The sequence below is a fragment of the Buteo buteo genome, chromosome 12 (genome assembly GCF_964188355.1).
Source record: "Buteo buteo chromosome 12, bButBut1.hap1.1, whole genome shotgun sequence".
In the NCBI taxonomy this organism is placed as follows: Eukaryota; Metazoa; Chordata; class Aves; order Accipitriformes; family Accipitridae; genus Buteo; species Buteo buteo.
The window spans coordinates 25,021,413-25,035,698 of record NC_134182.1 but is presented as its reverse complement, the minus strand read 5'-3'; the positions used below and the strand labels follow the sequence as shown (position 1 = coordinate 25,035,698).

The 14,286-nt window shown below is 36.2% G+C and overlaps 1 protein-coding gene across 1 annotated transcript in view; it reads right to left on the bottom strand.

Moving 5' to 3' along the window:
* Positions 1-14,286, bottom strand: part of CRIM1 (cysteine rich transmembrane BMP regulator 1) — a 203,928-nt gene continuing 189,642 nt past the window's right edge. The window contains exons 13-17 of the mRNA XM_075043079.1: positions 13,001-13,222; positions 8,328-8,522; positions 7,211-7,333; positions 5,620-5,807; positions 1-2,898 (exon numbers count right to left, since the gene is read on the bottom strand). Of these exons, the coding sequence (XP_074899180.1) occupies positions 2,722-2,898; positions 5,620-5,807; positions 7,211-7,333; positions 8,328-8,522; positions 13,001-13,222 (905 nt within the window). The 3' untranslated portion in view covers positions 1-2,721. The remainder of the gene's footprint in view (positions 2,899-5,619; positions 5,808-7,210; positions 7,334-8,327; positions 8,523-13,000; positions 13,223-14,286) is intronic.

Below are 14,286 nucleotides of genomic sequence, written 5' to 3'. Positions count from 1 at the left end.
TAGGTTTAAAATTTTTTTATTGTGCTGCCAAGAGCCAAATTACAAGAAACCGCCTTACAGTTAAAAAAGTAAACAAGCAATCTGCTGAACCGCAGTGCACTCCGAGTGCCACATATGCATCTATTTTTCAGAAAATTATATCTGCATTTCTCTTACAAGAGCACAACAGGAACCAAAGTAAAAGAGTGTAATGGATACAGCACATAGGATAAATCATATCTTTAAAATAATAATAATAAAATAATAATAATAAAAACCATTTTACACCATGTCCTATATCCTGCTAATATTTTCAGAATATGGCCTTGATTGTAAAACAAAAGCAAGCATTTACAATTTCTGGATAAAGACTGCTTACTCTTATGCAAGGAATGGATGTTTTGTCTTGACAAAATCTTTAAGGTAACTGGACAGAAACATCATTGTTTCAATATCAGATTGAGTACAAAACACTGGGGAGACCACATTTTTTCTTACGGGTGGTTGGAAACGGAAGTTATATAAGCAGAAAAAATGTTGACCCTTAACGATACACCTATTTTTTTTCTTTGATGCAAACAGCTAGAACACCTTTTTGATATTCTAAAACAAAAAAATTGTTAATCTTCAGATTAATAAATTAGGTCATTATAATAATAAATTAGGTTTTTTTTTTTCAGTTTTAAAGTTCAGCAACCTCTGACCAAGTATTTATAACAATACTTGAGAGTTCCTTTACAAAAAATACATTTTCTTTTCACATTAAGCATACTGGGTATCTGTGTCTCTTATGACAAGCATTTGTAAAAGAAAAAAGGCAATGCACAAATGGGTAATTAGTATAAAAGTGCCAAGACCTGTTTGGAAAGTTAACATTGTATTATACAGTCAGAGTTATAAATGAGGCAAGCTACAACACACTTCCAGCTTAATGTGGACAATATTCCAGTAGTTGTTTCAAACAATTGTTTGAAAAAAAAAAAAAAAAAAAGAAAGGAAAAAAAAAATCCAGGAGCCGATGGTGTTATTCTATGGAGCTGATTAGTGCTGCATGTATATTGTCATCAGTGTCTCTAGCCAATGCATTCAATAAAAAGCCTTTTTAAGGCTAAGCAGGAAAAGAAAAATAAGAAACACCCTGAAATGTAGCAAGTAGCAAGAGCAACGCTTACTGCTATAATCGTGCATGTACTGTACACACGCAAACACAAGAGTGCACACACACACACACGCACGCACACAAACACTTTCAAATCAAATCAAACTGTAGGTAGAATGAGATGCTCTTTTCTTGTCTTTCCTAAACTCACAAGCGATTAAGCATTGATATGGAATGCCTGTTTATCTGTTTCTGCTCTGGGTAAAATCTCTCTCAGATAAAAATACATTCAACAAGAAAAAAAATAGAAAAAATATATACTGTATACATAGTATTTTATATATACAGTATATATATGTATAGTGTATATACACATGCACGTATATATACATATGTATACCTACATGCATTTGTATATACATATATATACACAAACATACAAATACTTTTTGTTGTTTTTAGCATAATTATATTTACATAAATATTCCTATAATGCTAAAGTTTAAAGAAGCATGATCTCCTTTTTTTTCTGAGCTTCAAAAAAGGTGCTTGAGTAATATACAATTAAAATTAAGCAGCTTCCTAGCATGGAAGTAGTTTCTAAATCTGCATACCAGTAAATAAGAACATCAACAGGAAAAAAAACAACAACCTTAAAACAGTCTCTTTTTTACTCTCTCGTAAGCAAGAGCTTTGTCCAACAAAAATATTTTTCCTTCTCCTGTATGAACAACCAGAGATTGATATAAAATAACAAAACAAACCACAACAGACAAAACAAACAAACAAAAGCCCCTGGAACTGCATGGTGTTCTTGACTTTTCCTTCCTTCCTTCAATACTGCTGTCAAAAGATCCAGTGCTCATATCAGGAATTACTTAGGCCTCAGTCATTTGCTAACTCTGCCGAAGTCCGGCTAATCTAGCCAATCAGCTTCGAAGAAACAAAAACAAAAACAAAAAGCAGCACAAGGTATAATTTTATACATCCTTAATAAACCCATCCTTTATTTTCTGCTATAACCTTTTCCTTGCTATTTCATTAACTACTGCAGCTTCTCATCATATAGAAAAATATTTGCAGCTACACCACACCTGTGATGTGACAAATTCTGTTCTAGGAGTATATTACTGTAGCAACAGCTGGAAAAAACAAAAATCAGACCTTTTCATATTTTTTTCACCTGGGGTTAGGCTTTGCTGCAACAGATGCAATTTCAGAACAACAAGAAAAACCACTATCCTGCTGCCCTGCAGTATTCTTTATTCATTTTTTTCTCCAGCCAAGCATGACCAGCTTTTCTTCTCTGAAGCTTCCTTTTACCTCACTGCCTACCCCTAGCCCCTGATTCCCCCTCCCAAAAAACCTCTATAGCTATGTTACAAGCAAATATATCTTAACAAGTTTTAAAACTTTGGTTCTAAGAAAACACTTGGTCAGTTATCTCAAGGAAAAGTGGGAATGCTTTTTCTGGCACATTGCAGGAGTCAGAGCTCATCCCAGTAAGGTCTTAGAGCTGTACATGTAGTCACAAATCCAATACAATCCACTAAGCAAGTGCACAATTCTAGTTTTATTTTAATAACAGACTTAGTCTCTCTCTCCCTCTCTCTTTCTTAAATCCTTGGTAAGGGTGCAATTCTTCAAACTGTTTGATAGAAATTATCTGCCTGTAGGTTGTTCTGTTTCTGCATGCTGTAAAATCCACTGTATCTTGAATCTGGGTCTGCAATTCTTAGCATCCTCTGAGAACTGTCCACCTGGACCATGGTACCTTTCTTGCAGTCCACATATACCAGTTGATTGTTTAGGCAAGAAGGCTGTTAAAACAAAAAGGGAATATTGAGTAAATTAAAAAATTTTTGTATTTCACACATAATTTAAAAAGTCTTTGTGGTTCAAGTCCGTAAGCACAAGCCAAAATCAAATCAGCAGTGAAAGAGTCTGGACTTTTGCTGAACTTCGTAAAGGCACAGCAACAGACCAGCACTCCCTTCTGAATCACCATTTTTCATCTTCTGAATGGAGGTCTGGTATTCTTATATCCCAGATGGACTGGTTTAAACTGTTCTCTGTTAGTCTAGCACTACACAGCGGCTTAACCTTGTTGCCCTGGATGTGCAGCAGCTTGTTTCTAAGACTTTAAGAGCCTCTTTATTACTGATCATTTTCAAGAATATTCTGTTCCTGGTTGCAATTCCACTAAGAGAATGGGAGAGATCTCAGCTGTTATAGTTAATTCTGGCATGGGGTATCCTATCAGATCCTTGTATATTCCTTTCCAAGGTGGTTTATGTATTACTTCCTTAATTAGGAAATCATCCACCTTTTATCCAGTATTTGCTAGGCCTTACACCCTTGTGAAGCAGAGTGTTATTACGGAGATGCCGGTGTTTGATGTGGCACGTGGTAGAGCTGTCCGTCCTTGCTTGCAAGTGTAGAATAGGGGATTTAATTTTAGGCAAATGTGAGTAAGTGAGGTTTTGAGTATGTCATGATCTACAAACATGAATGCGTATAAAATACTGCTCAAGGAAAGAGCTGAGCTATGCGTACTGGCTTTCCAGTCCTGCTATTCCTCTGTTTGAGAATCCTTCAACAGAAAGATTCTGCAGCCGAGAGGAAGGTGAAACAATGCTGGGTGCACACTACCTTAAATGTTTATGGGCTGAGCATGAAGGAGGACAGGCAGTAAGCATAGTCTATGGATATATGGGAAGTTAGTGACAATGCGTGTGTATGCTCGCACTGTAAGCATATAAGTGGACCGCAAATATTAAAAATTCCAGTTTCCACTGACGTACCTTCTTTTTCCAAGGCTTAAATCAGAAGATTAGAAGGGCTTTTATTACTAAAAATTTACCTTCAGTAACCTTTATCAAAAAAAGCATTTTACCCAAATATTTATTACAAAACAGTATTTTAAAATGTTCTACATTTGGCTCTTCAAAAGTCTGTGGACTGGATTCACAAAGAAGTCCTGAGGTTCACTGATGTTAACAGAATCATGGCTAAATATTAGCAGTCCATCTGTAATTTTAAATGTCTTTCCTATCATCTTTCTTTTGTTATTCATATGATTTAAGCACAGTTCTTGATTTGCTCTTTAATAAATAGCTGGACTATTCTGAACAGAAAGAACATAAGCCAAAACAAGCTTGCCAAAATTTATTACTAGGAACCATCAGTCATCTTGCAAGGAACAGGAGAAACTAATGAGTGACACTTGGTTGAAGAAACCTTGAAAGAAAGATACATTTATGACAAAGACTCTCAGAAGAAATCTGAGTTTCAGTATATCCATGGTCTTGCATTGAATATGTATATGGCTTACTGAGCTTTCTTAGCATGTGGATGATGTCTTTTGGTGACACTGAAATAAATGATGTTTCAGCAATAGAAGCGTTTGAGGAAAATAATGTTCCGTGAGTAAAAAAAGTAGGTAGAATTATTGATTCTAGTTCCAGTTAGAAAGTTGTGATTTTCACTTCAGCTTCAACCATTTTGTCACACAGCACTTGGATGGAGAGCAGCCTTTCTGAGAGTTTAGGAGTGAATCCATTAGAGTAAAAAATGAATTTTTAAATGCATTCCTTAAGAAATTCAGAAACTGGTATTGCTTGCTTGTCTTGAAAGACTGGAAATGGGATAATATTGATTCCTCATGCTTCCTATTTAATTAAAATTGAATTCAACTTTATGCTCTGACTGTATTTGTAAGCTTTTTGGAAATTATGTGTTTTCTTTTAAAAAAGCTCTGCAGCAGTGACAGAAAGAATTCTGGGACACTTCATTTTTAAAATGACTGTATTTTCTAGGTGGAACTGAAGAAAAGATGCTCTCATATTGTGTTCGAAGGATGGACAAAGTCTGTTTCATTAGAATTAGGAATAAAGTGGGATAAATGGGGGAACTGATATAAATGGCATTTGAATATGGAATAAGGGCTTAGTCTGCTGATGGAACTATTATTCAGAACAAAACAATGCTCTTTTCACTGTTGATTTCCAAGCTACCTGCTTCTTCCTTTTTTTGGTATTCTCAGAATACTTAATTGGTAGATATTGCCCCATGTCTCTCTTAAAATATCAATCCTAGAACCCTATGATGCAGTTACTAGAAAATGTGATAAACAGTGCAAGTACCTACAATACCTGACATTGGACAAGACTTTTAAAGTGGATGAAAGTTAAGAAAGCAAAAATATTCTCTTAAGAGTTTGACTGCAGATAAGAAAATTGCATGTATTACCTACACATATACAGAGCTGGATTTTTTTTTAATTTTTTTTTCTGAGCTTTTTTTTCTGTCTAGTGACAGCTTAATACTATAAGGAGCAGGAAATTCAATAGTGAAAAAAAATCATTTAGGAGACTAAATAAATACCAACAGACTGACTGGTATAAATGGTTTAAGACATAAGGAGAAAATAATTTGAGAGTATTCACATCATGTGAACTCAATTGCATCCTACACAATATACTTGTTCCTCTTGTTTTCCAAAAAAGTGAAGGCCTGGAAACAAGACATAAACAGGGCACCTTTGTTGGAGCTTTGTAGCAGGACACTGGAATCCACTGCTTTTTCTGATTGATGAGCAGAAGGACGATGATCAATAACAGCGCTATTGTGATTGGAATTGTCACCAAGGCAACAGAGCTAACAGAGGCATCTTCACTTGGGTGTGGTCCACTGCCACTTCTGTACTCTCCCTGGAGATGACTCATGTCTGCAAGGCAGATGTCAGCATTTGTTAGCAATTGTAAATGGGCCTTGACCATAAAGAAGAATGTAATTATGAAAATCCCAGTCATGGATCTTGTCACTCGTGTGAATTCAGACTTCCTCTCCTGAAACATCACCTTATTTATGTAAATTAGAACAACTGAAAGCTAGTATCTTCTATAGTGACTATATTAGCTGGGAAAAGGCCATCAAAAAGAAAAGAAATAGGATGGAATCTAAAGCACAGTAACAAGCAAGTCAGACAATAACCTCTTAGCTCAGTTGTGTTTGCATCATCTTACCTGATCACAACCAGATACCCACTGAAAAAAAAAAAAAAAAAATCAGCCTGTGTTTCTATGCTAAGGAAAACCTGGAAGTCTTAGGACAAAAGTCCTTTTTTTTCTTTTAAAAACTGGTAAGACAATTACGATGTATTCACGCTCTCATTTCCTGAGAACATACTACAATACTTGAACCACTCAGCCTGTGAAAACAGACTGCTGGCAGTCTACTAAACTGTAGCAAGTTTTGCATGTAATTGCAAAGAATGGTAGTTTTCAATGACATACATAATATTCCCACACAGTCTGCAGTGTGTGTTTATAATTCCCAGCCAGAAGAGTTGCAAGCCAGCCACTAATGCCTGTGAAGAATGAAAATGCTGTAATTATAAAAGTGTAAGCTTACAATTTTGTAAAGCAGTTACATTTCATGTATCCTTTCTCCAAACAATAGTATGCTATGAGATCATCCTTAGATTTCAAAAAAATATATACAAGTTTAGGTAGTCCTTCAATTAGAAAGGGTTAACAAAGACTGTGTCATTGAGTGTTTCCCTTACCCTGGAATAATGATTTCAGCACAGTTTTAAACAAAAGATGGATTTACATCCTTAGACAACTTTATTAGCTCTGTGTCATTATACCTGAAGTATTTCTTTAACTCTGACTTATGTCTATGATATATGTTAAGTTGTGGTACATCTTTTCCCATTTTTGTTTATCAATGTAAGAATGTCAAATGGATCAAATGAAGGTCTTATCTACTCCAGTGGCCTGACAACAGCCTGCTTTCTAGTTTTTGTATCAGAAAAGACACTGCAGAATCACTCCTCATTCATCATCGCATTTTTAATTTTACAGAACTCCATCATACCAACACAGATGTTTCTTCCAAGCTGAAGATGGAATGATAATGAGACCAAATTGCATAAATATAATTTAATAGACTGACTCATCTTTACTCAAAGCAAAAGGCATGTAAGAGTTCTGCACTGAAGAATATTCTCAGATAACCACCTTTTCAAAGCATTATACAGATGCTACCTGAATAGAACAAATAAATGCATTAAAACATGGGGAATAAACACAGACCTAATTTAGCCCAGTTTATATCATATCTTACCTCTGTGAATGTGGATGATATCATTTTCACTCGGTGTTGGCCAGTTTGGTACTTCAAGTTCAATGTCTCCTCGATGGTTTGTCTTCTCAATGGGGATGTTAGTCGGTTCAGGTACATACATCTCTGTGAAATGAGATAAATGTGTTTCACAAATTACAGGCTGCTTAACTTCTCAGTGCTGCTCTTAATTCAGGAAATATACTTGGCCATCTGCAGTGCTTTGTCCTATGAATCCTTTCATTTGTTCAGAGTTTTCACCATTACTAGTCTGGGATTTTGTTTTAAAACCTGTTTCATACTGTATACGGGATACATGCCTCCTGCCATTATCATTATCCTAATGTGAATGGGATGATACAGTTGTGTGGACAGATTTGCTTTTGAAAAATATCACTACAGAATACACACTTTACTACAGTCTTGCTCCTTTGCGATACTAAACAACAAAAATACCAAGGGAAGGCTACATCTTCCCAGCTGGTATGTAAACTGTCACTCCTGGTTTCTTTGCCTTCCTTTTTTTGTAATCCTCAAAGCAGGAGAATTGCAAGAGGGGGTACTGCTGAATCTCCCCAGCTGTCCTGTCAGAATTAGTTACCAGCTGACAAAGTAAGATGAGCAAACTCCTGCAGAAGTATGTCAGGACTAGCATTAAAAACCAACTGCAATTCTTAGGTTCCTTGTGTCCATAACTAAGAAAATTTCATAATATTTTTAAGCCAAATTAAAATGATAAATAAAGCAATGTGATACTTGAAAGTAACGAAGAGACTCGGAAAAGACAGAAATGTTAATCACTGACAGAATCTGCAGAGATGGAAGAATATTCATTTTCCTACTCCACTAATGTTTTTCCATAACCTTATGAAAGGACACAGCAGGAGCAAGCAACTAATTTTTGAGTTCACAGCTCTCAGAAAAAATAAAATTCAAACTATATATTTGCACAATATGCCTATCTGTTAAGAATATTCATTCTCCTGAAGTCTAAACACCTGTTGTGTTCTTGATATTGTTCAAATGTAGACTGATGTTCAAAACCCAATTAAAAAAACCTTATAATTATCAGTCCTGGAAAACCAGCATTATAATAATCTGTGTTGTCATATCACATTACCTGGACACATGGGACAGCAGCTTCCCTCCACGTTGATGGGTTCAGCACAAGGGAGGGGTGGGCAGCTGACAGTGGAGCAGAGAGTCTGACCCTGCAGGCAGTAGCAGTGTGTGCAGCTGTCAATGTCCCAGCGTTCCTCATCTGCATATGTTTTCCCACTGAAGTGGCAGACCACTTTCTTTGGAACTGTATCTTCTGTTGACGGAAAACAGAGTGGTGTCATCACATGGTAATGGCCAATTACACACAAATCTGATTTCTTCCCCAAACACAAAGGCGAAACAATAACTACAAAGAAATCCCAGCTGTAATTAAGACCCTCTCTACATCTTCCAGAAAATCTTTGTTAAAAAAGTGTCATTTCTGCTTCTTTATGAATTACATAATTTAGCCTGGGCTGCTTCTCCTCATTTTCTTCATGCAAGAGGCTAGAAGATGGATGATTGGGGACATGAAATGATGATAGCAAAAGTGCTGTGAAAATTAAGAAAAATTGATTTTTTTGTTTGACTGTTTGAGACAGCCAACTACTCCTCGTTTCCTAGTAAATTCTATTTAACTATTAAAAAACCTCAAACTACCTACATTCCTAATTACCAAGGTTCAAGAAAGATGAACTCAGTCTGGAATACTTGGAGAAAAGATTAGGCAGGATGCCGAGAAGGATGAAGCAACTTTCAGGTGACATACCTAGAAGTGCTTAGACTATTTATTATGATAAAACAGATTTGAAGGGAATCTGATCATTCCCTGTAACTGCATCAATGGACAACTCCAGGAAACGGGCAATAACCAAATTCAGTACCTTTTTTCCATGGTTAGTATTATACAAATTGGAAATTGATGTGATCTTGACCCTCAGAAAAAGTGAGGTTTCAGAACATCTTTCCCAAAGACTGTAAAGCTAACAACTTTTCAGATAGATTTTGACATAGTACTTAACAGGGACCTGGACTTGATGAAGCAACTTGGGAAAACACTTCAAGGAAGCATTACACTTTCTGCCTAAGCTTTTTTTTTACGCTGCACCCTGTGCAAGCCTTTTAGGTGGTCTGCAGTATACCTTCTACTTCTCAGTGAAGACAGTCATGAATTGCTTAGCCTAGGATGTTTTTTGCTGCTATAGCTCTTTATAATCAAAATAAAACTACACAGCAGAACCTCCAAAAGCCAAGCAGCACCTCATTTTCATCTTAGCTTCTCGCTGCCTTTTTTTCTTAGAGGCAGAAATTACGATGATGAAACCTGCTGATGACATGAATTTGCAGATTAAGCATATGCATGAGATAACAGAATGAAATCGCAGAGTAACTTCTTAAGCTGTCAGAAAAATACTGGTGTAACATTCACACAGATTACATATGTAAATATGTCAGTTAGAATTACCTCCCAAATGTAAATAAAAAGCCTTATTAAATAATTTGGCCATCAGTACAGCTTTTAATTAATGACAATATAATAGACTGACACCATCCAGCATAACGAGGTTAGCAGTCAGCAGACCAGTGCAACAGGTCTGGACAGAGTAAATTCAAATGCAAAAGGACACCAGCAAGAATTACTGTTGTGAAAATACTAATGGAATTATCTGAAAAGTGTAAATGTTCCAGGAGGCCTTGGTATGGGTATCCCATGGCTTCCATGGCTCTAAGTATGGGTCCCAACCTCTCCAAGTAGCAGATTTTGTAAGTGAACATGGGGTGGACACGGGAAGGGAAGAGTGGGAGGAAAAGGTGGCTGCAAGCTTGCAAAAAGCACATTAGGTTTTTCCATAGATGACCATGAGCCCTTCTTCCATGAGCCCTGTACTGATCAGAAAGTAGATGTGTCTGGGGAGAGGGTGAGGCACACAGCCTGAGCAGTCCTTTGCAGACCTAAAGCTGTGCACTCAGGGCTGATTTGCTCCCAAAGCGCTACCTTGCCCCACTCAGGGCAGCTTCTTCAACTCAACAGCTGGCTTGGCTAAAAAGTTCTTTAACTTGCTTGGGCTTTTGCAAGTTTGTAAAGAACACATTACAATTTAATACAGTAAATGTTTTTTAGAAGAATGAACAAGGGTGAAATTGCAATAGCAGTGTTGCACCTTTGAATCTTGAGAAGAAACTTTTAAGTCCTGAGAAAGTACTATCCTGTGTGTGTCTCCTGTTTTGGTGTCCATCTCTATGCAAGTATAAGCACAGGATGAAGGCCACAACACCAACAAGCGCTCAAGGACAGTGGAAACAAGAGACTTGCAGTGAGAAACCCACATACAAAAATGCACTTCAGAATGTGTAGCTCTACCTGTCTTCTCTCAAACTTCCTCTAGCTGCACAAGTAAATCAATCTCATCTGGTAGACAAACAAACAGTCATTGCTGTTTTCTGCAGAAGACTAATCTTGGCTCTAATTAAACAGATATCCCTTTATCCGCTCTAAAGTAGAAGGTTATCTTTCCAAATTAATCTTGCTTTGCATGAGAAAGAAGAACATTGAACACACAGGGTGAATTTGAGGAGTCAGTCAAACAACAAAGCATCAAAGGCCTGTAAAATTTTGAATTTGAATCTATACTAACTTGTTAGGCATTAACCAGACCTGGATCCAGAAAGAAACAGAATAAAATACAGTGTTAAAAACCCTGCATAATTTTTGAAATTCCAGTAAATGAAGAAGACCTGTTTCCACAGAGTTTGCCTACTAAACATTTTATCAACTATTACATGAAAATAGTAAGGAAGAATCTGTACGAAGATATGCTTCACAGTTCTCAAGAAATGAAGAGTAAAACAGTAAAACCAGGAAGACAAAAATTAAGTGCGTGACCTTACTCCTCTTACAGGCAAAGAGTATATAGTTCATAGAAACCATTAAAAAAGTAAGTTTCCATGAATTTCAGTTATTTAGACCACAAAACATACTGACAATGTAGTACAGCTTAGATTAATAAAATGTATCATCATTGAGAGTCTTCATACCTGAGCACTAATTAAAATCTGGCCTCTGTATTTTGTATTGCTGAGTGAGCAGTTGCTACTAAAAAAAACACATTAAGTTTTACAGCTCACACATGTAAGTATTTGCAATATTGTGCAATTTTATGGGATTCAAAGTAAATTAATTAAAGCAATAGCTACATGTTGTGTGTGTATATATTTGCAAACCTGACATGCAAGGTGTAGGCACAAAGTTCTAGAGGTTTTATTTTTGTAGTTCATGGCACCAGTCCCTGTGGTGCATCCCTTCCTCAACCTAAAGAATTCTCCAGTACAGTACTAAGGCTCATGTTCTGACTCTACTGGTTTGATTGCCCAACTCTGCATACACTCTATATTTTTTTAACATTAAAATGTATTCTGGATTAAAATGATCTTTTTGGTTGCAAATTCAATCACAGGAAGAAAAGCCTGCAAAAAACAGTTGTCAAATAAACTTTAAATCCTCCCCATTTTTTATGCAAACCATGATGAGAAAGTAGTAATAGGGTAATGGTACTTTCCCCTCAAAATGTCCTCATCAGGAATCTAAGTAGGATTCCAAGGGAAACTGAAATTTTGATACTTTCTAACTTTTCCAGGCATTTCTTTGATGGAATTCCTTGCATATTCTATAAAATTGTATCACCTATTAGTAAATATACTTTATCTGCAACAAATTAAAGATTTCAAGAGCAATATCAATGGTGCGTATCTGAAAGGACTTCACAACCTTTGTGACATCTTTCTGATTAAGAACTGTATGGGCAAGTTGATTCACATGTTCAATTAACAATACTTAAAGCCCATCAATTTTTTTATATTCCTTTTTACTTAATTCTTTTCTACTCTATCTCCCCCACTACTTTTGGAAATGAAGGTTACAGTAAGCTCTGAATGCCTTCCAACAATGCTACAAAGACTTAATTTCAGTAAGTTCATTATACGATTCTTTATCAGCAGCTTCCATTCTACAGCCTTTGTACTTACTGTGAACTCACAAAAAAGTAATCTGTAAATAAATACTCATATTCAAAATGCAATGAAAAAATGATCGGTAATCTCAAATTCTGCAACTTCAAAAATGCCTGGCAATTTTCACTATCTACAGAATCCACCATTTACTTCAACTCCAAATTCAAAACCAGTGCATGGCCCTCAATTCTTTATGCATTTTTAGTATTTAAAACCCCAAATTCTCCCTAATTTCTTTCTCAAATATATTACTTTGCCTCTTCTGTAACTATCTTTAATGAACTTCCTGTTTTTTTTCCTGTATTTTAATTTAGGTGCCTTATTAACACTTATCCATTCTGTGAAATTTCATAATGCTTCAGCTTATCTTCTACAGTTGTAATTAATATTTTCCTCATATTACCACATATCTTGACATAACGTATGTGTTACCTGGCAGATCTTCCTTTAAATAAAACAATTTTTGTGTAATGTTTTCATCTAGTAAGGTATATTACCAAGTTTTCTGGAGGATGTCCTCTCAAGTTTGTAGGCAAATTACATTTATATCTTCCTGCACTTCTACCTCAAAACCACAAATCATGATCCTCAAAGCTCCCTATGCAGATTTCACTCTCCAGTTCAACTGAAGGCACAAACTACATCTCCCCAAAACAGGGAAAACATATTTCAATACAGAAATAAAACTTCCTTCTTATTCCCAAGAAAGGAACAGCAAGTTATCAACTATTTTAATCTGCTCACCAATACAGTAAGGACAACATTGTCCCTTTCTCAAAACAGGTCTCTCGCAGGATACCAGTGGGCAAGACTCAGAGTAGCATCTAATCACACCGTCCATGCAAATGCAGCTAGTGCAGACATTGGGCTTCCAGGACTCAGCTGTCAGAAAAATATCTCCTTCATCATTTTTGCAATAACTGGGCATGCTCTCATTGCTTGATGAAGAGGGTTGAAGAGGCTCGTCTGTAAATATAAACAGATTAAGTTATTTAACTTACAGTAGCTAACTTCTTTCATATTTCCTCAACAGAGGGTTCACTCTTGAAGAACGCAACGGAATTGTAACATTTTGGCTTACTACTTAAGCAGAACTAGAAGGACATGTGATGAGGATCTCATGATGTGCTCTATAATAAAGTTTATGTAGACCTTTATTGAGTTTACTCAAAAAAAAAAAAGACAGCAAAGTTAAAAACAATCACCATCAGAAGCAGCCCCTCAGAAAGCCACTCTGAATGCTCTGAATTAAATGGTATATAGGAATTCCCCTTGAATTAGAGAGATTAAGTTTTAAATCTAAAACATGAATCCCAGCTTCTGCCATGTCAGCTCAAGTCCTTGAATGATGCAAAGTAAAAAGCTATTATGCTGCTGTCGCCTTCGCTAGTGGACTTAATATGAGCGAATTATAAGCTGTTGAGAAACAAACGGAACTTGATCGGGCTTCAGCTTGATGCCAATGGGTCTGCTTCAATTCTCATGCCCACACATGGAGAAGACATATTTCTGCAATTAAGCTGTATCTTAACAGACACTATGGATCAAGAAATATGACTGTATATGCAGAGAACATCTAAGAAAAGGAGGGGAAAAAAAAAAAAAAGATTCGTAAGGGCACTCAGTTCAGGTTCTCAGTCTAACTATGTAAATTATGAGACTAAGCTCCTTATATAGCCAGTGAGGGAAGATCAGCTCCTCCAAAAAGTATTTTGAAGTTAAGCAAATGTTCACTGTTATTAATGAGAAAAATCGAAGTCGGGAGAATTGGCTAACTTTTTTACCTAAAGTATTTTGTCAGAAAAAACCTACTCAAAACCCCAACAAACACCCTGCTGAAGAAATGGCAAAACCTAACTTCCCCCCCCCCCCCGAAGTAATATTTTTAGATTTTGTATTTTTAGATTTTGTTTTTAATGAAGACTAATATTTTCACACTGAGTTTACATACAATTCACAGGTTTGGACTAAATTTCCACTGCAATAAACTCCCCCATTTGCTATGTAAAATAGGAATTCATGTTCATTTA